This window comes from Ptychodera flava, chromosome 17, assembly GCF_041260155.1.
Source record: "Ptychodera flava strain L36383 chromosome 17, AS_Pfla_20210202, whole genome shotgun sequence".
Taxonomy (NCBI): Eukaryota; Metazoa; Hemichordata; class Enteropneusta; family Ptychoderidae; genus Ptychodera; species Ptychodera flava.
In genome coordinates, this window is record NC_091944.1 from 21,540,410 (window position 1) to 21,565,960 (window position 25,551).

The following is a 25,551-nucleotide window of genomic DNA, read 5'->3' on the forward strand; positions in this document are numbered from 1 at the left end:
CGAGCAAAAGTCCTTACCAAATGGATTCTTTGCGAGGATTGGATTTCTGCTGGTTATGGGTTCACTGGCCCCGACGTCATTTTCGGCGCTAACTCTGAACCAGTAGCTCTTACCCTCGTGTAGTCCTTGTGCTGTAAATACGGGTTCCTTGACGGAGCTGGCGACTGTAGTCGAGATACGGTACATGTTAGATCTTTATGACAAGCACTATAATCTTTCACTACTAGCTATCACATAATAAACCGTACTATACACTGGAAAAATTCAAATGTCGACGAACCATTGTGATACATGACTGTATTTGTAAAGCTTCGATGGAAACACTGTATGGAACGCAAACTTTTTTTACATGTTAATGTTATACATAAAATACGATCAGCAGTTCCGGAAATATAATAGTAGACATGATGGACAAGCCGTAATCAGTTTTGTTATCATTCATGTACACTTATGAAATATCAGCTAACTATTACGACTTGCAAGGAATTGCAAGACATGTATCTTTCTTCTATGAAGAAAGTATTCTGTTACACAAATTATGATTTTCCTTCCAAGACGGCTACAAAGCAATAGCCATTTCGATGCAAATCGAGACATTAAATTCAGTAAATACCTGTGAACCATCTATCAGTTCCATCTTCCTTCCTATCGATGACGTAGCCTCTGATAGGCGTACCGCCGTTGTATTCAGGCGCCTTCCAAGTTATCGTTATTGTAGACTTCGTGACATCACCGACTTCGAGATTTCTGGGTGGATCGGGCACCTCTGTTGTAGACAGCAACGACACAGTCAGATGTAGAAATTCAACAGTCAAGAAACTGTTTTCTGAACCTAGAACATCCGGACTTACGATTCAAGCATGATTAAAAGTGAATGAAAGTCTTGAAACGAGGCAATTGAAAATTTACACACTGTTTATACTACTTACGCAAGACCTTGACGTTGACTGGCGCGGTATCTGCGCCAACGTCGTTGGAGATGGTCACCTTGAAGACGCCCTCATCGTCTGGTGTGCAATCCCTGACTGTAAATACCACGTAATCGTCCATGACCATGACCTTCAGCTTTTTGCCCTCTGGGAAAACAATGCCGTATTATGTTAATGATAACCAGGGAATTGGTGGTAAAACTATTGTTTATTTTAGGTTTTCTTTCTTTTTTGGTTTCTGTTTTTTATTTTTGTTTTGTTGTTGTTGTTGTTGTTGTTGCGGCTACTTTACTTGTTTTTCGTCACTCCTTTAAATTTTGCTCATTTTACGATTGATGACAACTACGCCCTCTTTACAAATATGCGAAAGATATCAACTTATACGTCCTCATGACAAGATGTCCATATTTTCATCCATAGACCCTAGGGTCTGTCTTTCATCATACCTTCTAGACTCTTTCCGTTCTTGGAGACGGACGCTTGGATATTTCCAGCACCAGTGTACGGAATCTTTACCTTGAAGCTGTTGCCAATCTCCGTAGTGACGGTGTCCGGAGCTTGTTTTATCTTGGGTGGACCTGGCGAGAAAAATACGTCATCATGAGTGAAGACGCAAATGATCCAATCACGTCAATACTAGCTGACATAGATTATTTCATTATCATAACTTTATATGCGAACAATCACCCGCTTGAATGGTAAACTATGAAGATCAATTCTACTTACACTCGATGACAACTTTGCAAGAACAGACTTCGGAGCCGAGTTTGTTGCTGACTTCGCATTGGTACTCGCCGGCATCGCTCAAGTTCACGTCTCTGATCGTCAAGGTGCGAGCGTCGTCGTCTTCCTTGGCCTGCACGCGGAACGATGTGTACAGCTCGCGGCCATCCTTGGACCTGAAATTGACAGTGCAAAAAGTCATAGATTTGTATAGAAAGGGTCAACCATGGGAGAATGCCAGAAATTCTTGAATAGTCTTGAACTTGAGTCAATTTGAGATCTTTGAGTCATGATACTGTCTGTTTTGAACAGAATGAGTTTTACTGACAGTGTTCAAAGAGCGGCCGGTCGATATAAGTTCTGGTTGTTCCATGCAGGTAAAAGTTACTTGGTCAATGGATGAATGGGGAGATTTCAGCGCACAGCATCAATATTTCACCGTCTATGCAGTCTGAAATCTTGGACTGGTAATGACACTTTATAAAACCACAGCTACCTCGCCGTCGTTTCATGATGTCTAGCGTAGGGATATACTACAAATCAACGAGTGTGACCACCGGTCTCGCCGACAAGGCAAGGACCTGCGTTTGTATTGTCTATATCTGGTGGACCACCGGCAGGGAGCAACGGAACAAGGTGTAGTGTAGTCGCAAGTAGCTCATGACCAGAAGTTCATGGTAAATTATTAGGAAGTATGCATGAGTATCGTAAAATATGAATGGCAACGTACCATTTGACTTCTGGCTTTGGAGATCCCAACACTGTCACTTCCAAGGTCAATGGTTGCTCGAACACGCCATTGCTATTGCGTAATCTCTTGATGAAACCTGCTGGCTCGCCAACTGTGTTTAGAATGGATTTGTTGGTGATTATTGTGAAACTACTGATTCATGTCACCAACAGACAATAAACCCCCATTAAACTGTCAATTATCCTTTTCTCCTTTGACTAGGAGACGCAATATAACCTGTTCTGTGTACGTCGATGTCAGCCTGATTCAACATTGATAAGTTTATATTTTGAACGATTTCGATTGTTGCCAAGAATATCAAAAATCCTCTGCAAGTTGAAAGACATTCTTTCAACGCATTGACGAAAGAACGAAAGAAAACAAGGAATATATTGCCATACCTATTTTTTCTTTGACTTCTACTGGGCTAGTCTCGCCACTAGGGGCACCGAGACCGGCAGCATTTTGAGCAGAGACGCGGAAGACGTATTGATGATTTTCGATCAAATCGCCGACTGTAAACCTCGGCTCCCTGACTGGATAAGCGTTCGCTTTCCTCCAGTCGTCACTCTCAGGTTCACGGTACTCGACAACGTAACCTGTGAAATAGGCAGGATTCAGGTAAGGTAAACATTCTATTTTTCGTCATCAACAGGAGCTCTATCATTCAACATCCGGCATAAATTTAGATTCATCCATCCATCTGTTCATCCATCATTTCATCCATCTATCCATCCATCCATCCATCCATACTGTTCAATTACATACACATGTGTTATACCTACCTTCTATCTTAGATACATATATGCATAACCTACAACCATATTCGTATGCAAGCACATACACACCAACGTTCTCTTCTCAGCTAAGGCCAATATATATAGAATAATGAAGCATTCAGAATTTGAGGAGATGCATTACCTGTGACTTTACTGCCACCGTCAGATTTAGGCGGTGACCATGACAGATCAACGAAATTTCGGCCAACTTCGTCGACAATTGGTGTAGAAGGCGTACCAGGGGTTGCTGTAAGGGAAGAGAAAAGAATATGGTTCATTATAAAACTGCCTTGTCGCAAGATTGCCCGTATCCAAGTACAAAAGCGTTGCTCGTTCATGTCACCTGAACCTGACACTGGTAAATATGTATAAGTGTAATCGATCACATGCCGTATGGAGAATTTCATTCAATGGGGATTTACTCTGTCCAGTTGGTCTTATTTTGTGTAAATCTGGCGGGTGGGTGGGAAAGAGATTAATGATGGGAAAACCTACTGTATTGTGGACGAGGCGTAACGGCGTCTGAATTGTTGCTGGGTTTACTGAAGCCAGCCATATTCTTTGCTTTGACACGGAATTCATACTCGGTATGCTCGTCCAGGTTGCTAAGCGACACGGTGAGGCTCTTGACGGCGTACTCGACAGCCTGGAAGGAATGGACACACGAAGAATGTTAGCAGAGTTAGGGCAAACAGAAACTTTTCCGCACGTCGCCACGCATGCGTACAAAGGGAAAGGCAGTTACAATGTGAAGGAGTGCATTCATAATTGTATACTGCTTTCCCAGCTCTTCATGACTGGTGCTATTTATTTTTCAGAACAAGTTGGACCAAGTATATGGTATAAATGCCTACATTTATGTTGGCGATCACTTACAGGTACCCATGTGCTCGTATCCATGTCCTTCTGCTCCACTGTATATCCCATAATTTTAGTGCCACCGTCGGATTCAGGTTCTGTCCAGGTCAGAGTGACAAAGCCTCTATCAATACTGGAGATGTCAGGTTTTCCTGGTGGACTTGGGACATCTAAAAGGCAAACATTCGCGATTTGACGAGTGCATAATTATTAAAGATATAAGCTCATCTGCATTGAAAATTCCAATAATTCACCGAATAGTAATAATTATTCTATATGCCATCAAGGGGTAATACATATTGTCGCGGCATTACACATTGGAAATTATTACATTTTGGCAATACCTCCATGATTCTCAAAGAGAACTAAATCAGGTGAAGAATCTAGAAAGTTCTTTTTGAACTTAGGGGAAAATTAAATTGAATGATCTTCTAAGTTTACAGCCAGATACTTCATGTAATAATTCCATAATTCCGAATGAACAAATGTACACATAGTTGAGCTAAAACGTTACTGATGTAACGCACTTGATATGTTGCAATTTCAATTTACTTGGAGTAGAGCAGTGATGCAGACGACTCTGTAGAAGAAAAGAATATGATTTGATAACTTATTTGTTGAAGATAATTTTAAAAATAGGATATTTATCAAAGCTTTGGACAGTATTGCTCACGTCGTACGTGGTCAGCTCTGGCCACATTAAAATGGAACTCACCATAAGGATTCTTCGCCAGCACCGATGTCTGGGTGTCGAGTGGTTCGCTGACACCGTGCTCGTTCTCGGCGCGTACTCGGAAGAAATATTCCACGCCCTCGTCGAGGTTGGAGACGACGTAGTTGGGCTGCTTGATGAAACTGCTGACTTTGTACCAAGTGTTCGTGCCAGCTTCTTTCTTCTCGACGACGTAGTTGCTGATGGGGCTTCCACCGTCGTCCTTCGGCGGTTTCCAAGTCAACTTGGCTGTGTCTGCAGTAACTTCAGATGCCTCTAGAGGACCTTCCGGTGGTCCCGGATGATCTAAATTGTCAACAACAAATTAGAGATTCTTAGAAAAGTTCTATATGTAAAACCTTATCCCCGTTTTCCTCACACATGTGTTAAAGCTAGTTCTCTTAAATCAATTAGTTAAGTGTGAAGCAGGGTAGGACTATAGGCTTTGATTGTTTTCATTTTGTTTTATAACTTTTCCTAACTATATCCACTCATGAACGGACAAATGCGGGGATTAATGACCACCTAGCTAACGCCATTTGCAAGTTCAAGACCAAAATCTTCAAAATTCACGAAAATTATGCATCAAAATCAACGATACTTTTTCAAGTGCAGCATTGTCATAAATTACACATAAAATGAAGCGTTGGCAATAAAGACAAAAATTATTATGCATATGAACTTACAGGATTGCTGAAAAACATTGGTGGAATTAATAGTTTTTTTATACATCTTTTTCATATGGTCAGTTCACACGGAAAAAAAGTAGTCCACTCTGCCTTTGACTGTTATTATGCTTGTCTGTATTGCAATCAATTAAAATGATTTTGGGTCTCAACTATTTCAAAATAAATAAATTGGTGGGACCTGCTGAAGAAATTTTTGAGAAGCATATCGTCTGGCAGCTATCCGTGTCAGTATTTTAAACTTTTTTTGCAAACCTATTGCCAAGTGAAATTATTTGAAAGCAGTTTATTCCGGTCTCTTATTTTGGTGATCAAACTTTGCGAGAGAAAACAATGTGCACCAACATTGTGGTTTCCATGGTCATTACTCACCTACAACTGTGACTTTGATAGTTGCAGTGTCTGTGCCTTTGGGGTTGCTCAAGATCAACTTGTACACGCCGCTGTCGTCTCTCTCAGCGTATTTACATTTCAACGTCACTTCCTGTGGTTGTGTGTCGGTCAAGATTCTATTGGAGGGTTTGATTTCTGCGTCACCTTGGTCCTCCCTGGTCCAGGTGGCCTTTGGCACAGGAGTTCCATCGAATGGAATGTTGATGGTGAAAGGATCCCCTGCGGGTACGGTGATGGATTTGTTCCTGGCATCGTATGGAATGGATGGTCTCGCTGTTGGAAAATCATGACAGCCCTGTTAGACAACAAAGCCTAATCACACAGAAAGCTGAACATATATCCACGAGGCGTAACTTGTAATGAAGTTCTCTCGTCAGAAGGTGATATACATGTATTGATCTAAAAAGAGTAATTAAGTAAAGCTATCGATCAATACTACCATACATTTGAGTTTTAATTTTCCAATGAGTACTTCAGTAAAAACTGTTCCTTGACTGTATACCTACATGGTGGTGGTGCGGCCAGTATGGACTCCGATGTTTGGCTTGGCTGTCCTGGCCCAGCGGTGTTCACTGCCATGACCCGGAAGTCATACTCGCGACCTTCTGTCAATCTGGGCACGGTGAAAGTAGTTCCCGGTGTCGGTGACTTGTTGACGGGGACCCACTTCGTGGTGTCGGCGTCCTTCTTTTCTACGACGTATCCGATGATTCGGCTGCCGCCGTCGTTGGTGGGCTTAGTCCATTGCAAGGTTACGCTTGTGGCGTTGGTGTCAGTGGCCTTGGGCTCTCCAGGTGCACCTGGCGCATCTGTTGGACAGACCATTCATGGTGGAGTTAGAAGAACCAAAATATATAGTGACGCCATATTCGCCATATGAAACATTCGACAAGTATGGATTGGGCTAGAATTCTACACGATGTCTTTTTTAACTTGAAACAAGGTATTTGAAACACTAAACATTGTGCATTGTCAGTATTATGTCAGAATTGTCCGGGTTAAAGTTGCCATCTGAAAAAATGAGATTCGTTACTCGGTAAGCCGAACTTCGCGTTAAGTATGTCATGACTAATTTTATCTTCGAAATAGTTGATGTGTTTTTGCAAAGTCAAGAAAAAGGATTGCAATGTCGCCTTGAGTGATTGAAATATTCTGTGATGATTGAAAACGTATAGTGACATTTATGGGTGACACAACATTTCGAGGAAACGCCAGTAGCTATGTCTTTGTACCAAAACAGTATGAGGTATTTCCCATGCATTACTCACTCAGTATATGAATGTCAGCCGGACATATCATTTTCTAAAATCTAAAATCAAATGTCTTGTCGCTTTATTAAACTCATCAAATATGCTACAAGTATTCTTTTAACCCTCTGATTGCTGTAATTTTTCCCTCCACACTTTTAATGTAACATTTTACCAATTTTTATGATTTTTTTCTGTGATTTTTTTTATAATTTTGGACCAAATGAACATCACTTTTCATTGGCTACAGTTTTTAATCAAAATTTTGTGAATAATCTGATGACTGGATTATATTCTCTAAAGGCGACAAAAATTGTCTGTGACACTCAAAGAATGAACATAAGTGCTCTCGCTGTAAGAGTTGTAACAATAGTTGATTAGCACACTCGCATTTTTTCCCAATATCTTACCAAATGGGTTCTTAGCGACAACATTCTCTCCAGTGAGCGGTTTGCTGGCTCCGTATTGGTTTTCAGCTCTGACGCGGAACTCGTACTCTTTGCCTTCGACCAGATTGCGCACCTTAGTGCTTGGCCCACTGCAGAAATTTGTGACTTTAGCCCATCTTCCAGAACCCGCCTCAGACTTCTCGACGATGTAGTTGTCAACTTCGTCGGCGCCATCTAGTGGTGGTTTCCAGCGTAGAGTAGAGACTGTCAGCGGTGACGTCAGACGCAGTAAGAGGTCCCTCCGGAGTTCCTGGCGCGTCTGTATAACGGAATCAATATTATGAGGAGGGGAATGTAAGTGAGAATTAATTTGTACCAATCAAATCTTACGCTCGGATCAATCATTTAATTCCCGAGGGGGTTAATCAAAAATAAATAAGAGCAAACAGTTTTGCAACTTAGCGGCTTCCGCAAATATACTAACAAGACCGGGAGCTAAAAATAAGTCGAAAACGTTTTGATCTCTGGAAAAAATATAAATGCTAAAGAAACTCCGGAAAAATTGATCCAGTAAGCAAAGAAACGTCAGCATTCCAGCACTCTGATCAGTTATTTTTTTCCGGAATGTTGTTATATACACAAATGTGTAAAAATTTTCATGTCTCATTTTAATCCTTGTTAAATTTATTACTTCTATTTACATTTCTTGTCGCCAAAGTACAAAGACAAATTCCATACAGTGTGTCTTACCTAAGACAGTCACTTTCACTTTAGCACTATCCGTACCCGATGGATTGGATAACGTCACCTCATAAACTCCGCCATTCTCACGGTGAGCGTCCTCAACGTTCACCTTGGTCGCATCCTCTGTCGTCTTGATAGTGACTGTACTCTTCTCGACGAGTTCTTTTTCCCTCAGTGTCCAGGTCACCGTTGGTTTGGGAACACCAGTAAACGGCAGCTTCAGCTCAAAGCTCTCTCCGGCTTTGATTTTGATATTCTTCAGGTCACCAATGTCTAATTTGGGTTTCTCTGTTCAAAGCATGAGAAAGAGGTTAAAATGTCCTATCTTTGAACGGTCATTGCCATTTATCATCAACAGACATACGTCATATCCTACTTGTAACCATGGTAACTGGCATCAGTGTGACGTCATTTACGATGATGATTTCAAATTTCACAACATAACAAAATTACACATAAAGTGAAAATTCAGTTGTGATGCATGTATCGAATTGCTTGAATCAAACGACTAAAACGTCAACACTCGCTTTTATAGTTTGGTCAGTGGTTGACGGGAATACTCAAAATTTGGGCCGACTCGCAGCGATTTCGAAGCTGTTATCCAATTGGGTGGCTGAATCTTACCAATATAATGAAAACAATACAAATAGACTCCCTAAGTGGCTGTGAATAGTGACAATCGACCAATCAGATATAACCTTGCAAACACGCTGCGAGTCAGCCGCAAAATTTCAGCAAAAAAGTTGAATAAGTTTCTCCGCAGTTACACTTCCACCTGTAAATGCTTTCTTCATTGTTACAAACTGACTGATGACTTGTATTTGTTTGCAGTGATATTCATTAAACTCTTTGGTTTTTGTTTCTGTGCCATCGATATACTTTACCTGGCTTGTCTTCAATGACAGTTTTTATTGGCGAGCTTGGCTTTCCTGGGCCAGCTTCGTTAACCGCACGCACTCTGAATTCGACTTCTTTGCCTTCGTCAAGGTTAGGCACCATGGCATTGGTAGTTTTCGCTGGGACAGAAGCGGCCTGTAAGGCATGGACACAAAAATTGAATTCAGTGACATACCGGTAGAAGTACGAACGAGCAGAAGACACGACATGCTATTCTATATAGGTAATTAGGTAAGGATGGGTGGATGGATTTATCAATATTTGTGTTTATGTACCTATGAATACATACATGGGCATGAATAAAGGGCCATATATATTTACCTCTTCCCAGTCTTTTCCAGGTTCTTTCTTTTCCACAACATAACCAGTGATGGGAGCTCCACCATCATACTTCGGTTTATCCCATGATAACGCCACTGAGTCCTTTGTCACTTTGTCGAAAACAGGCTTTCCTGGCGAATCAGCTGCGACTGTGAAAACACATTATTGATCGAAAGGCAATCCGTTAACAATGTCGTCTGCTACGGATTTGAATCTTTGAATTTAACTCCATGGAGCTTTGTAGGAAAATGTTGTAGTTGACCAATTTGGGGCAGCTCCGCCCCAAACCAGGCCTTTACTCTCTCACTCTCTCACTGTTGAATGAAATAAGCCATATTATGTCGGTAGATGGCTTTCTAGTGCAGCTTAAGGTAGGTTGTCCTGGATTGGAATTTCTTGTATGTCAAGTGATGATTGACTCTTTCTTTCTACGTTCATTTTCCACTTCTGAGCCATTTTTGTAAAAGCTGCACCAAACCCGTTAATAAGCCTATTTTAAGTTCTCTTACGCAGTTTTGAGTTTAACAGAAACCGATTATCGTAAACTATCATTTGATCGCGAGGGCGCTGTTGATTATTCGTTCTGCACCAACGAAGTCTCCATTTGCGTCCCTACACCGGCTGTCAGGGCTACACTGCGATGAACATTGAACATATTTCGTAAATTGTATTGGGTAATTTAGTAGTACGCGACTACAAAAAAAGCCACATGACTACACCGAATATTTGAAAGTGTACCGCAGACTTATACTGTGGTGATAGATGGCTTGGGAGATATGCTCACAAGTTCTCAGTTTAAATTTCACCAAGAGCAATGGACAATCAAGGCATCTCAATAGCAGATGGGGACTAATTTGATCTCACTACAAGAGATGAACTTGTTCCATTAAGCATTGAAGGGATTTTCTGAATTTCGTTGGTGGGAAGATCTTTATCGTAATCGAGTTCCATTGCAAGTCATATGGATAAGAGTGGGATATAGTTGTTCAGAAGAAGATGTTTATCATCAACAAACAAAATCGACCTTGCTGTTCAGACTGAAAGACATTTAAACACTTACAAACTGGATTCTTTGCAGCCTGTTTGTCGGATACGCGACTTGGTTTGCCAGGCCCAGCCTCGTTCACGGCCATGACACGAAACTCGTATTCGACTCCTTCGAATAAGTTGGACACTGTATAATTGAGCTCTCTGCATGGCACCTGGTTGGCTTTGGACCACTTCTCGTCATCCAATGGTCTGAATTCAACTTTGTAACCTTCGATCGGATTGCCACCGTCGTATTCCGGTTTGGTCCACTTCAGGCTGATAGACTTCGTGTTGTGGTCTGTGATTTGAGGTGTCCCTGGCGCATCTGGTGGATCTGCAAGATAATAATATGTCACGAAATTGAGAGAGTCCACTTTTAAACGTCATATAATTAGATAACCGCAGTAACCCCTCATATCGAACCGTTTTTACATTAATTGTTCGGCTAAAAATTGAAAGCTAGGATCTTATTTCTTTGCGGGCTCTCAAATGTTTACAATACTTTCTGGCCATTTGAAGCTCTGGGAAAAAATAGTTCTGTGCATCTTCTTTTTGTGAAAATGGATAATTTAATTTTTCTCCGATAGAGTTACTGGTTACACAGGAATGGCAGTCATTTTGACATATTGGTTGAATTAAAGGTAATGTGTTTCTATATTACCAAAATTTGGGCGTCGGGCTCCCGACGTTTGTAGGAGATTTTGACAGAGAATGGTTGAAGGTTTCTTTTGGGCAATAAGCAAAAGTTTCAGTCTCTCAATACTCCTAAGCGCATACTAACTTAGTCCAGGTCGTTGCTTTTTACCGGCCGATAGAAAATGTCACATTTTGCAACAATTTACTGGTGACTACACTTCCGGTTGATGCGCAACGATACAATTGAGTCAACCGGAAGTAGCTCGGTCATGCAAATACTTTGTGACGTCTGAGATGGCATCGAATCATGCATGGCTGACAGAAGTGGTTTCTGTGTCGAAGACTGTAACTTACCGAACGGCAACTTGACTGTTACGTTCTTTCCGACGAGCGGCTCGCTAGTACCGTACTGGTTGACGGCTCTAACACGGAACTGGTAGTTCTCGTTCTCGTCTAAGTTTTTCACCGTGAACTTGGGGCTCGATACACTGCTGGACACTTTATTCCAATTAGGCTCGTTCGGTTTCTTTTTCTCTACGACGTAGCCGGTTATCATTCCACCACCGTCATCTTCGGGTTCTTTCCAGGTCAAGGTCACTGAGTTTCTATCAACATCTGTTGGAGTCAGCGGGCCTTCTGGCGGGCTTGGTTTATCTGTGAATTATAAACGGGTACATATACTTATACCCCATGGATGTTAAAACACAAGCATTCTCGTATTGTACAGGTATCCAAAGAAGATTATGCAAATAATCCTAGACCTTTCATTGACTGAATGTCAAGAAATGGTTATGCACAATCACTGAATAACATCTTCACAATTGATTATGTGCTCTTATAATACGTTGTGTCTACCTAGTGAGGAAATAAACTTTCTTCGAGCAAGAGCAATGACGAGAAGTTTCGAAGTACTACACATTTCAAACATAAATTTATAATTTTGACAAATATTAAATCAGTTTTTCTCGTTTTAATTGCATGCGACCTATCATGCGATTTATTGTTTTTATTTAATCCGGTAAACATCTGCGTCAGGTCGAAAAAAGACCGCTGCATTTATTTGACTGCCACGTGACTGGCGATGACCAAGTAAATAATTACCCAGCACGGTCACTTTGAAATCTGCAGAGGCAACGCCACGGTCGTTTTCAAGCTGTATCTTGTAGGTTCCCGAGTCTCCACGCTCTGCCGTTCTGGTCGTCAGCAGCGCGTTGTCCTCGGTGCTGTCAGTCGTTGTCCTGTTGGTGGGTGTCACAGGGCGATTGTCCTTATACCAAGTCACCGTTGGCGGCGGGCTACCACTGATGGGTACGTCGATGTTGAAGGTTTCGCCCGCACGTACTTTGATGTCACGGGAATAAGGATCGGCATTCACGCTTGGTTTTTCTGAGGTTGTCGAGAATAAGAGGAATTTACGTATGATTAAATTCATTTCAATAATGAGTGTTGGTTATATTTACTGTGTTTGGGAGAATGCATTCACATAGTGTATGCATGCAGTACGATCACGTGATGGGGTGAAACCCGAGTAACAGGTTCTAACAATATTCAGTGTGCGTGTGCATATCAGGATACATTAGATTATGTGATCTAGATTGCAGATCATCAAAAGCCTCTATAAGAAAACTTTCCATTTCTTCAAAATGTTATGGCACTATTTCATTCCGCATTTAAGATTACATGTGACTTGAACTTGCAAAAGTTGCGAGCATGGGTAGATTTGCTAAAATCTGGTACGGCTCAGAATTGGATAACGTTCTACAGATATGGCAGGTAATACGGATACAGTCACTGTACTCACCGAATTGTGGTTTGGCAATCTGTGCGTTTGATGGAGGACTGGGTTCGCTCAGCCCGGCTTTGTTTTCAGCTAACACGCGGAATTGGTACTCCTTGCCTTCGATCAGGCCAGGCACTGTGAATTTGGTACCGATCACGGGCGACTTGTTGCACTTCATCCATCTGTTGGATTTGGTGTCCTTCTTCTCGATAACGTAGCCCTCGATTGGTGCGCCCCCATCGCTCTTTGGTTCAGCCCACTGTAGTGTCATCTCATTGCGATCATATGCAAGGATTTCTGGTTTGCCAGGGGCATCGGCTTCGTCTTTGGTTTAAAATAGAATATAAATGGTAAAATTCGTTATCTTGTAACATAAATAACACAAGTATAATGAACTAACCGTAAATTCTGTACATAAATTGCGAAAACATTTACATATACACACATATTGTGAACACATGTACTGATGCATACATCCACACGTACATACGTACATACTACGAACCTACGTATAGTAACGTAATAAGACACAACAGATGCTGACAAAATCACTGCCATGCAATAACTTACCATACGGGTTCTTTGCAAGTATAGGCTCCGATGTCATCAGCGGTTCGCTGAGTCCGCCATGACCGTTCTCGGCGCGTACTCTGAAATCGTACGTCTTTCCAGGCTTCAGTTTGCCGGCGGTGACGGAAGTGCCCGGCACAAAGCTGCTTACCGGGGACCAGGTGTCGGAATCCGTGTCGCGTTTCTCCACTACGTACGCTGCGATCGGACTGCCACCGTCGTCTTTGGAGGATTCCAAGAGAGCGCGGCTGACTCGGCTGTGATGTCAGATACTTTGAGGGGTCCTTCTGGTGAAGATGGTTTGTCTGCAACATGCAAGAAATGATGGCTGTCAAAAAGGCCCGGGGTAAACAAACTTAAGAAAGGGACAAACGAATTTCACACATTCAATTCTGGAAAATTTTACTGAATCACAAGCATTTCAGAATATCCGGTCAAAACAGAGTAGTTCGATTGTTTGGCTGATATTCGATAACAATTTATCAGTTGTCAAGAGAATCGCTGGCCTAAAATGCAGTTGTTCGTTGTCTTTTTAAAATAAAGCAACATACTGTAAAGACGTAGCACTTTATCATCGCAATACACACGATTAAAATAGGTGGTTCTAAAGTGTCCTGTGTGGTAGGCATGTCGGGAAACTGTATGGTACGAAAATGGGGAAGTTACAACATCGCTTCTTGTACAAAATGCATTCTTTCGTTATCTGGTACCACTGTTGCGTCCAGATGTAAAGTAGCGAAACAGTCAGACAGACAGACAGACAGACAGACATACATACATACACGGAAAGAAAGACGGAAAGAATGAGTGCGTACGCGCATATGAACAAATACTTACCAAGGACATTAACATTGCATTTTGCACTAGTGGTGCCCTGGTCATTCGTAAGAACCAGTTCATATTCACCGGTGTCTCCCCTCTCAGCCCTTTTAGTTTGCAACAAGGCTTGCGTCTCGCTGTCTTCCTGCTTCACTCTGTCAGATGGTTTGATGGGCTCGCCGTTCTTCTTCCAAGTGACGGTCGGTGGGGGCGCCCCGTCGATCGGGATGTCGAACTTGAAGTCGAGGCCAGCTTTGACTCGGATGTCTCTTAGTGCGGCTGTGTTCAGTGTTGGTTTGGCTACATGAATAAAAAAGAAATAGACGGTTAGTTTTTTTTTACTTTGATTCATAATTACTTGATATTGACTTAACTCATAACATGTTACTTGGAAATGTAACATTTTCCAGAGTAAGGCAGTCGGTCGATTGATTTGAAATTCGAGCTAAATGCTCAAGATATTCAAAGTCATGGAGGAATGTCATTCCTAGATAAATAGTATATGTTCACTGGAGTTCAATTTATGACGGAGAATACGGAGGGAAGAAAGGAAGGGTAGATGTATGTATGTAATGTATGCATCAGTATATGTGTTCACAATATGTGTGTAGTTAAGTTGAATTTCCCATGTATTTCTTCGTTATTTCCGAAAAGTTGCCACAACATCTATCACTTGATAGTGACCCAAACGCCGTGTAAGTTTTCGTCATGATAGAAAATGTCTTACCAAATCTGGGTTTGGCCTTCTGTGTGTTCGATACTTTACTGGGTTTTCCCTTTCCGGCTTTGTTGACAGCGCTTACACGGTACTCGTATTCCCTGCCCGGTATCAGGTCTTCTACCGTACATTTGTTGTCCTTCACTGGTTTCTCGAAGCACGGTGTCCAGCGGGAGGTTGCCGTGTCCCTCTTCTCCACCACGTAGCCCTCGATAGGAGCGCCGCCGTCGTTCTCGGGCGCCTTCCACTCGAGGTCCATGAAGTCTTTGTCGTAGTCTACGATTTCTGGCGTTCCTGGGGAGCCGGGTTCGTCTGGAAATGACAAGCAAATTATGTGTCAATCAAACGGAAACACACAGAAGGCCAAACCAGTTTAAAAAGTTTTATTTACCTATACCAATATCACCTTAAATCTCTTCACAAAGAAGATACAGAAACAATATAACGTTTATTTTATGAGTGTTAAGTTACTCAACAAGTTTAGAATGATAATTCACATGCGAAGAACGCAGTGTGTTGTGTTTTTCTGTGAGTTGGCTGAAGTCGACATCTTGCTTGGCAACACAGAGCTCAAAAATATTAAAAGCGTCTCACTTAAATTTTCAAAAAGAAAATAATTTCGGAGGCAAACGCCCCAACACTTTACCGAGACAAGTTGAATAAATTTACATTTAAGTATACAAATGGCGGTGGTAACAAATGTGATCTATAGATTTCAGAGGAGTTTGGATCGTGTTGCAGCTATATTGTAATTTTTGTTCTTTTTCGATAAAAAAGCTTGTTAAAAATCTCATATTAAATCGTAAGAAAAGCTCCTTTTTTTAGAAACATTGCCTATAACCCTATGTATACGATACCAAGTGACAATATAGGAAAAAAACCACGATTAAGTTGGTAACACTACAGTACTTCTAATGCCAGACTCGAACTTTCAACCTTTGACGTTCGACCTTCGATGCTTACCGTAGGGGTTTTTAGCTAGTATTGGTTTGGCTGTTGTCAGCGGCTCACTGATACCCTCTCTATTCTCTGCCCGTACCCTGAATTCACACTGACTGCCGGGCGCCAATTTCCTGACATCCAAAGAAGTCTCCGTTGGGGGGACGTTGTCGTTGACGGGGGTCCACGTGGGTCTCCTGTCGTCTCGCTTCTCGACGACGTAGTTGAGTAGTTTGCTGCCTCCGTCGTCTTTTGGTGGGTTCCAGTGCAGTTTACAGGAGTCGGCGTAGATGTCGCTGACTTCAAGAGGACCTTCGGGAGCAGAAGGTTTGTCTGTGAAGAAAAACAAAAGAAAAAGTCTCACTAAAAACGACAAGCGAAAGTTCAATAAACAACATTTCAGCACGGCCGCAGAGACATTTAAATCCGATCAAGAAAATTTTTTAAAAGTTAATTCTTGAGGACTATCAATCCGCCTTCTGAAAAAAAACGTTTTCAGTCAAGAACCGAAACTTGATGCCTATCAGGTGAAAGTGAACACCAAAATTTGGATTACTTGTGTTAAAAAAGGTTGAGGCGCGTCTGTATCTATATGCTGACGTATAACATTTCCGAGTCATATAATATAGTATTTTCCGTTGATATCCTGCACGTTACAGATTTGTGATGTCTTCGATGGATTGAAGAGGTTATGAACGTGAATAATCTATACACATGCTTACCAAGGACGATAACCTTGACTTTGGCCGTATCTTCGCCGGAGTCATTACTGACAGTCAGTTCATAGTCTCCGGTATCAGCCCTCTCGGGTGCTCTGTTGGTCAGCGTGGTTTCTGTGGGTGCCTTGTCGATTTTAAGCATGTCTTTTGGTTTGATCTCCTCTCCGTCCTTCTTCCACTTGGCCTCGGGGGCAGGACTGCCGGCGAAAGCGGCATTCAACTTCAGCGGCTGGCCAGCTTTGACTATGACCTCCTCTGGTAGTTTGGATAAATCGATCTTGGGGGCCACTGTCAGTATAAGCAAGTCAAGAAAGGACAACGTATTTTAGAAGAAATCGTTGACAGAACGCATTCACTGAGATTGACGTAGTGTATTTTCCATGAAATCCGTTTGTTAGCTAAAAGAAATACTCTTAAGGTGGCAAACCATACTCCCTTTCAAAGGGTCTGTCAATTTACGGCCAGTTGATATTAGTTTTAATTGGTCAGTGTTTGCTGTGGTTGCTCTCTTTATTAAGAACTACAGTCGAACCTCGATAAGACGAAGAGCAGGGGACTGTGAGAATTCATTCGTTGTACCCGGAGTTCGCTATATCAGTAGTCGGGGTCAGGAGGGGTCATATCATCGTAAACAATATGGCTGCCATTACACACCACTTTCATTCACGCACAACAAACATTCCGGTACAAGATAGATACAGAAAAAGAAGTTTAGATGAAACAAAACTTGTTTATTTATTACAAAATGTAAAATTTTGTTATTTTAACAACAATGTGAAAGTCAATAAAGTTACAATACGTTACAATAAATTAAGGTAATGTCCACGGAAGTTTGACTGCAGTCGACCAAGGTAAAACTTCGCGTATTATTTTCTGAGTACATGTACAATAATTTAGTCTTGGAATAAAAGAATGACATCTTAAAAATTCTGGCAAAATACTACAATTGTGATTTACAGAGTAACATTTGAGAGTTCGTTAAACCAAAGTGATGCACACAATGTCACGATAGCACAATTGACATTATACAGTTGTCCTTACTAATGTGATGGCCGCGATAGAAAGTCCGTGATCTTCGATTGCCGATGACTTGAACACACTGTAGAATACAGTGAGTCTTCGATTGCAGAAAGATGGCTGTAGGTAACCTCGTCGATATTGCTTCGCGACTGTAGAAAATGTCTCAGCTTGGACAGGCATTCCAGAGCTGTAGACGACGTCGGAACAGGGTTGTCGTTCTTGCGCACATCACAGTCATCGACGTGTTCGGTGTCTTCGGGATCGTCCTGCTGATTCGGCGTAAGTACTGATGCAACGATGTCGTCATCTGTTGGTACTTCGCAAACAACAAGATCGTCATCGACTGCAACGTAGTCAGAAAAGTTCACAGCATCTTCACTTTCCATGTCAGACATGACAGTTTCCCACAGACAAGATGGTTCTTCTGATGACGTGGTCGGCGTGTCCACGTTCTCAGATCTGCTGTCGCTCGCGTTGTCACAACTTGACACATGCGTACACTGTGCCTTGCGGAAACAGTTCGCGATGGTCTCCGATGTAACTTTCAGCCACGATGAATAAATCATGTCGATCGCTTCTTTGATGTCAATATTAAGCATGGTTTTACCGGCATCGAGGGCGACAACGGACCGTTCAACAACACGTCTGCGGTAGAAGCACTTGAAGTTCTTGATGATCCCCTGATCCATTGGCTGAAGCTTCGATGTTACGTTGGGCGGCAGAAACGCGAGCTGGATCGACCTCAAGTTTCTGACAACTGGGTGGGCGGGACAATTATCGATGATCATCAGAATTTTCCTCTTCTGGCGGGTAAACTTTCTGTCGAGTGTGTGAAGCCACTCACAAAAAATGTCGCTGGTCATCCATGCACTTTGATTGGCTTCGTAAATTACAGGCAGAGAGTTCACATCTAAATTCTTGAAACATCGCGGTTTCTTCGATTTGCCGATCACCATAGGCTTCAACTTTTCGGACCCATCCATATTTGCGCCGAGCATCACCGTTACCCTTTCTTTGCTCTTCTTGCCACCAGAACAGACTTCGTTTTTAAATGAAAGAGTCTTATCAGGCATCAGTCTAAAGTACAAACCAGTCTCATCAGCGTTGAAACGTCTCTCGGATGAAAGCCGTCCAACAGCTTGGGTAATTGGATGTTACCCAGTCACTGACGACACTTTCGTCCACTGACGCAGCTTCGCCACACACAGACTTGAAGGAAATCCCGTGTCGGGATTTAAAACGTTCAAGCCAGCCGTTACTTGCTTTGAAGTCAAGGTGGTTGAGTTTCTTCGAAAGCTCTTCAGCCTTGGTCTGCATAACAGGGCCACTGATCGGAATGTTCTGTGATCGTGCACTTGTAAACCATTTCAGCAACGCCTCTTCGACGTCATCGACATTCGAAAACCGGAAGCGTTTACGGCATGGTTGAACAGTGTTATGTTCAAACATTTTGATGATTTCTTCTTTCTTCTTAAGAATGGTCGATAGGGTGCTTGGTTTGACATCAAATTTCTTGCACACTGCACCATGACGTAGGCCAGACTCGATCGCTCGAATCATTTGAACTTTACAGTCCAATGAAAGAGCACGACGTTTGATACTGGTACGAGGAGTTGTTGACATGTTGAAATCGCAATGACGAATGATTTCTCCCCGAGATTGAACCACCTTTTATCCGTAAAGATAGCGTCCCTTTTCTCACAACGGCAATCTTCAAAGCATACAAACGCATATACACAAACGCATACAAAAGTCTTCGTTAAGTCGTCCCCCCTCGAAACTTCTACGTTGGCCATGATGGTGTCAACGGCGTAAGTGCATGTAAACAATAGGTGTGACTTCGCCGCCCAAACCCCATTCAACTTGTTGACTATCGCGACAAGGCGGAAGCATTGTAGGCGGCATTTTCAACTGATTAAAGACAATTGCAGGCATGTTTTTTTGAGACTTTATTGTTCAAAACTCTTCGTAACACAATGAAAATTTGTTCGTTGTAAACGGTTTTCAGCGTACGTGGTTCGTTTTAAACGATATGAATGGCCATTGTAAACAATAGCACAAAATCGGGACTGTGGCATTTTGTTCGTTGTAAGCGGTTTTTCGTTGTAACCGTTTTCGTCTTATCGAGGTTCGACTGTACATGAAACCACAAAAAGCACCAGAAATCAGTTTTCTGAGACCCTGCGTTCAGATGTCGTGACTAAAACCACTGTCGAAAAATTAGGGTCTGCGACACGAACTAGAAGTGAAAGGGTAATCGGAATTATTAATTTATTATTTTATTTGAATGTGGTGTCTGTAATGTACTGTTGTACATGTTTGAGAGTTTCACGTCTTCCAGAGGATAAAACATTGTGTTGAATGTTCGTCGTCAGAGTGCGCCCTCATCAAGATTGAGGCATGTTATTGGAAACATTGACTAATAGAAGTTTTCATTAGCAACGCGAGACTCTGCCTCGACAGAAAATATGTAACTATCTGTAACTCACTCTTTGGATCCTTAGCAATGATTGGTTCGCTTGCTTTGCTCGGTTCACTCTGACCAGCCTCGTTCTCGGCCATCACACGGAACTCGTAGGGCTTATCCTCCTCCAGACCTTCAACTTTGAAGTTCTCCTCTTTCACGGGAACTCTGTTGCATCGAATCCACTTGTCTTTGCCGACTTCCCTCTTCTCGACCACGTATCCCTTAATAGGGCTTCCTCCGTCGTCCTTTGGTTTAGTCCAGCTGAGTTTGGCCGAGTCCTTGGTTATATCATCGACTTTGAGATCACCTGGAGCATCGGCTGGCTCTATCAGGAGGAAACACAGTACAGGCAAATCAGCTTCTTCACCGAACCTACCTTGATCTCAACGGATGAAGAGGACTTTCGTGCGATAAGACGTATTCATTATCAATCCAGAAACATTAACAGGCATAATTTAAATAGTCAGACATCGGAATTGACAAGCTATTACCGACCTGGGATGCTTTTGCAAATATATTTATATCTTCCTTCCCCTATCACATTGCACAGGCCAGTGACTTTCAATAGGGCTGATAACTTCGTTATGAATCAGCCCACTTCACTTTATCTGTTGTCAAAGTCTGTACAAACATAATTCATGGCTACAAGTCTTCTGAGGGCATATGAAACATGCTATGGTACGATTGTCATCGTTCCTTCATGATGCTCCTTTGGTTCAATGTATCACCGATTTGTCTTTTTGTTTAGTCATTTGTTTGTTACTTGTGTCGATGAACATGAGTCTTTATTTCTGTTGATTGTTTGGGTTTTACCCTGACACAAAACGATTAAACATACCCATGGCGGTAACTGCATTAGATGGCCGGCTGGGTTCACTAACTCCGGCGGCGTTCTCTGCAAGGACTCGGAATTCGTAGTCTTTGCCTGGCTCCAAATCCGGTATGATTGCTTCTTTTTCTAGGACTGGTTCCTTCAAAGCGTCTTCCCACTTACCACCCTTTGGCTTCTTCTGAACTTTGTAACCTTTGATAGGACTGCCGCCATCATTCTTTGGTGCTGCCCACTGAATCTTAGCCTCGTCTTTGTGCACATCAACGACTTCAGGCCGAGCGGGAGCTTCTGGTTCATCTTTCCACCAGAACAAAACAAGACATAGTTATAACGTGAAGACGATATAAGTTTAATAGTCACTCTGCGAAGAAACTTTGATTTGACTGTTACATAATGGTCACAATGAGTAACTCTGCTTTCTTAGCGTCTCCAAAAAAACTGGCATTTGCGCTTCGTTGAAAGTTAATTATCTGAGCTCATCTTAAAATGAATTGCATTGTCTGCAATGAATAGTTTTTGATTATTTTTTATGTATATCGTATTTGCAAACATTATTGAATGCAATATTACTTCGGCAGGTTAGTCCATTGTAAAATAATGCAGCGTTCTACAAAATTACAGAATGTAAACTCTCATTTCGAATGTTGAAAAAAAATCTTTTGTTACCAACTTCCTTAGCCATCCAGGCATGATGCTAAAGAGTTTGATGACAAATGATTGGGAAGGTTAATTCACTATGGGGCTACACTAAGCTATAATGTCTACTGGTCGACTCTGGAATTTTTTCTTTGACTGTTTACAAGTCTCTTTAAAATGTTTCCTTTCAACTTGTAATCGTTTAAAGTCTCGGTGGAAGATATCTTTTGAACAATCTTTTGTTTATCATGTCCACAACGACTTGCTTTTTGACAAATAACGTAAAATCAAGATGGCTTGTTTGATGAACGGATACTGTTGTTTATGCTGATACCTGCAGTAACTGCTTCATTTAATTACTTGAAAGATAATAATTCATTTATACGAGAAACGGTCCCCGACACACTGATAGACAGATGGAGCCAAATCTATAATTCCCTTTAGGACTATTACCGCAGGGACTCATTTGACTCGTCCTTTTTTCCTCACAATGTAATACTGTTTACTCATGAAGATCAGCATTTACAGGGTAGCTGATAGCTTAGTGTAGTCCAAAAGTCAATAAATCGTCCCCTTTTGATCATCAAACTCTTCAGCATCACAGAAGACATTTTCAAACTGCATGATTGTTAGTGTGTGTCATTGTGTCAAATTGTTTGTCCGTCTGTTTTGTCGTTTTCTTATGTGTTGCTCCTGTTCTTAATCATGTCGACGACTATGTTACCTTAACGACTTACTTGTTTAGCTTGTTTTTTTAACCTAGAACTAATCTTTATACCTACCCATTGCGGTGACAGCTTCTGATGGCTCGCTGGGTTCACTAAGACCGGCGGTGTTCTCTGCAAGCACTCGGAACTCGTAGTCTTTGCCTGCCTCCAAATCCAGTATGGTCGCTTCTGTTTCTCGAACTGGTCTCTTCAGAGCATCCTCCCATTTACCGTCCTTTGGCTTCTTCTGAACCTTGTACCCTTTGATTGGACTGCCGCCGTCATCTTTGGGTGCTTCCCACTTGAGCTTAGCACGATCCTTGTGCACATCAACGACTTCAGGTTGAGCCGGAGCTTCTGGTTCATCTTTTGACCAGAACAAAACAACACACGATTAGGGCTGGACCATTTGATATGGGGACACATTTCTGATTCTTTAGAGACGGTTAAATACTGATTTTGTACCTTGGCCGAGTCTGCTATGTTTTACTTTCCCTCTCAGGGTAATCTTTTTAGCACCTCACTGCTAATATTCCCTGTTCTGTTTATTGAAATGTTCTTTTACGTTACAAAACAAAAGGACGATAACCAGTTAATGTGTTTTTTAGGCATACAGCTTTATACTTGTTTTGTTTGGTACTGATCAAATACTAATTGATAAAACCTACCACAGGCGGTGACAGCTTTAGATGGCATGCTGGGTTCACTCAAACCGCCGGGATTCTCTGCAAGCACTCGGAACTCGTAGTCTTTGCCTGCCTCCAAATCCGGTACGATTGCTTCTTTTTCTAGGACTGGTTCCTTCACTGCATCCTCCCATTTACCGTCCTTTGGCTTCTTCTGAACTTTGTAACCTTTGACAGGACTACCGCCGTCATCTTTGGGTGCTTCCCACTTGAGCTTAGCACGATCTTTGTGCACATCAACGACTTCGGGCCGAGTTGGAGCATCTGGTTCATCTTTTGACCAGAACAAAATAGATATTCAATGAGAAGACGCGATTAGTTTGATAATTGTTACAATGTCAAAAAAATGTGCTTTGACAGATATCAACTGGCTTAAAGCAACATTGAGTTGCTCTACTTTCTTGGCTGCCCATATATACGCAGGTTGCATTTGTGGGTCGTGCCTGGGAATTTGATATACCCAATACATTTTTAAAACTCAACTTCATCAGCCCCCAAGAATCTGTATTGATAAATTTACTGTACGTCATATTTGTACTCAGTATTGAATGCATTGTTACTTCAGTAAGACCGATGTAATTGAGTGCAGAGTTCTGTAAATTCACAGGAAAGGACTCCTGTTCCAAACTACATCAGACCCTAGTAGTGAGATAAAATGAGGCACTATCATAATTAATACCATCCAAAAAAACTATAATATTTATGACGAGAGCCGCCCATATAAAAGCAGATAATAATAATTGCCATGGTAGGCCCATTCTCTATAGGTTCTGCGTGGAAGATATGGTATCTGTATTTTAATATTTTGCGCAACACAAAATCATGAACCATATCATGGAGGCTCATTCACAGTAAGGATCCCCTTCCAAGATTGATTCGTTAATTCGATAAATATGCTATTTATAAGAAAAACAGAGACTTTGTTGTCCCACCATAGTACATTTTTTACTCAAAAAGGTAAACAGCTTGTAAAATTGCCTCTAGCTTAGTGTAGCCCTTAGTATTACTCTAAAGGGAATTATCCCAGCCCCTTTCGCTTGGTCAATCAAACTCTAAAGAAATTGAATGACAAACAACATCCTCCAGTAAGCTGACCGAGTTCCTCCGTAATTGTTTCTGTTTTTCAAAGTCTTTGTCTGTTTGCGTTGTCCTTTTCTTAAATGTTTCTACTGTATTCAATCGTATCTATGACTATATTATCATTTTTTTTTGCTTTTTTAATTGAATGTTTACCTACTTAAATACATTACACCTACCGCAGGCGGTGACTGCTTTAGATGGCTTGCTTGGTTCACTCAGACCGGCAGGGTTCTCTGCAAGCACTCGGAATTCGTAGTCTTTGCCTGCCTCTAAATTCGGTATGGTTGCTTCTGTGTCTCGGACTGGTTTCTTCAGTGCATTCTCCCACTCACCATCCTTTTTCTTCTTCTCAACCACGTAACCTTTGACAGGACTACCGCCATCATCTTTGGGTGCTTCCCATTTAATCTTAGCCTGGTCCTTGTGGACATCAACGACTTCAGGTTGAGTGGGAGCTTCTGGTTCATCTTCAGACCAGAACAAAACAACACACGGTTAGGGTTCGCCTATTTGATATGGGGAGGCCGTTGCTGATTCGTGGGAGACAGTTAAATAATGATTTTGTAGCCTAGCCAATTGTGTTATTTTTTACTTTCCCTTCAGAATAATGTAATTTAGTACCTCACCGTCAATATTCCCTGTTCTCTTTACTTAAGTGTTCTTTTACATGACAAAACAAAAAACAATATACATAGAGCCAATGTCCCTGAAGCTACTATCGACGTTGAATGTATAGAGGACCTACATGGCATAATACCATATATAGTGAGTGCGGGAGTCCTTTGACAATACAGTGTATCCTTATGGTAGAAAAACTGTTTCAATATGGCTCGTATTTACAGACCCCTATTTACACTCACACTCATCAATAGCCAGCATAGCAAACTGCCATCTATGCCTAAAGTGTCTTTGCCATCTGTCTCTCACACTAGGTAGACACTTATTCAGGCAGTTTGACAAAAAATCTTGAAACGTTAAAAACCTATTAGACAAGGGCTTTCTGTGCCGATGATTCATTATAGCAATTATTTGATAATGCTCAATACCGTTCAGTTGTGACACATGTGTTGATGAAGAAGGTGGATAACTTTGATAGTTCATTTCAGGATGGCCTGACCAAAATGGCAAAACTAATTGCAAAAATACAAAATTGAAGATTTCATCATAATTTTAATATATATCATTAGGATAGACCCTAGGAACCTGTATATCAAATATCAAAGCTATACAGTGAGTAGTTTTGAGAAACAAAGTATTTTACCAAAAATGGCAAAAATATACTAAAAAGGCAAACTTGAAGATTTCATCAATATTTCAACATATCACACTAAGATAGACGCTAGAAACCTGTATACAAAGTACCAAAGCTATCAGACAAGTTGTTTTTGAGAGATAAATTTTTGACGAAAAATGGAAAAAATTGCCCCAAAATTACAAAATTGCAGATTTCATCATAATTTCAATATACCACATTAAGTTAATCCGTAGAATCCTGCATACCAAAT

The 25,551-nt window shown here is 41.6% G+C and overlaps 2 protein-coding genes across 2 annotated transcripts in view; both read right to left on the reverse strand.

Annotated features, from left to right (window-relative positions):
- Nucleotides 1-13,598, reverse strand: part of LOC139116337 (twitchin-like) — a 37,255-nt gene extending 23,657 nt beyond the window's left edge. Inside the window, exons 1-22 of the mRNA XM_070678970.1 lie at nt 13,424-13,598; nt 12,875-13,177; nt 12,175-12,459; nt 11,428-11,727; nt 10,469-10,771; nt 9,409-9,557; nt 9,075-9,222; nt 8,168-8,478; nt 7,468-7,765; nt 6,317-6,619; nt 5,790-6,083; nt 4,735-5,037; nt 4,038-4,189; nt 3,657-3,807; nt 3,304-3,408; nt 2,784-2,981; nt 2,383-2,494; nt 1,656-1,828; nt 1,376-1,507; nt 930-1,076; nt 614-766; nt 18-164 (exon numbers count right to left, since the gene is read on the reverse strand). Coding sequence (XP_070535071.1) covers nt 18-164; nt 614-766; nt 930-1,076; nt 1,376-1,507; nt 1,656-1,828; nt 2,383-2,494; nt 2,784-2,981; nt 3,304-3,408; nt 3,657-3,807; nt 4,038-4,189; nt 4,735-5,037; nt 5,790-6,083; nt 6,317-6,619; nt 7,468-7,765; nt 8,168-8,478; nt 9,075-9,222; nt 9,409-9,557; nt 10,469-10,771; nt 11,428-11,727; nt 12,175-12,459; nt 12,875-13,177; nt 13,424-13,460 — 4,504 coding nt within the window. The 5' untranslated portion in view covers nt 13,461-13,598. The remainder of the gene's footprint in view (nt 1-17; nt 165-613; nt 767-929; nt 1,077-1,375; nt 1,508-1,655; nt 1,829-2,382; nt 2,495-2,783; nt 2,982-3,303; nt 3,409-3,656; nt 3,808-4,037; nt 4,190-4,734; nt 5,038-5,789; nt 6,084-6,316; nt 6,620-7,467; nt 7,766-8,167; nt 8,479-9,074; nt 9,223-9,408; nt 9,558-10,468; nt 10,772-11,427; nt 11,728-12,174; nt 12,460-12,874; nt 13,178-13,423) is intronic.
- The window catches only part of LOC139115763 (twitchin-like), a 92,371-nt gene continuing 80,410 nt past the window's right edge, over nt 13,591-25,551 (reverse strand). Inside the window, 10 exon segments of the mRNA XM_070678097.1 lie at nt 13,591-13,728; nt 14,261-14,542; nt 14,970-15,272; nt 15,924-16,232; nt 16,622-16,906; nt 20,128-20,430; nt 20,944-21,234; nt 22,356-22,646; nt 22,949-23,239; nt 24,223-24,513. Of these exon segments, the coding sequence (XP_070534198.1) occupies nt 13,613-13,728; nt 14,261-14,542; nt 14,970-15,272; nt 15,924-16,232; nt 16,622-16,906; nt 20,128-20,430; nt 20,944-21,234; nt 22,356-22,646; nt 22,949-23,239; nt 24,223-24,513 (2,762 nt within the window). The 3' untranslated portion in view covers nt 13,591-13,612.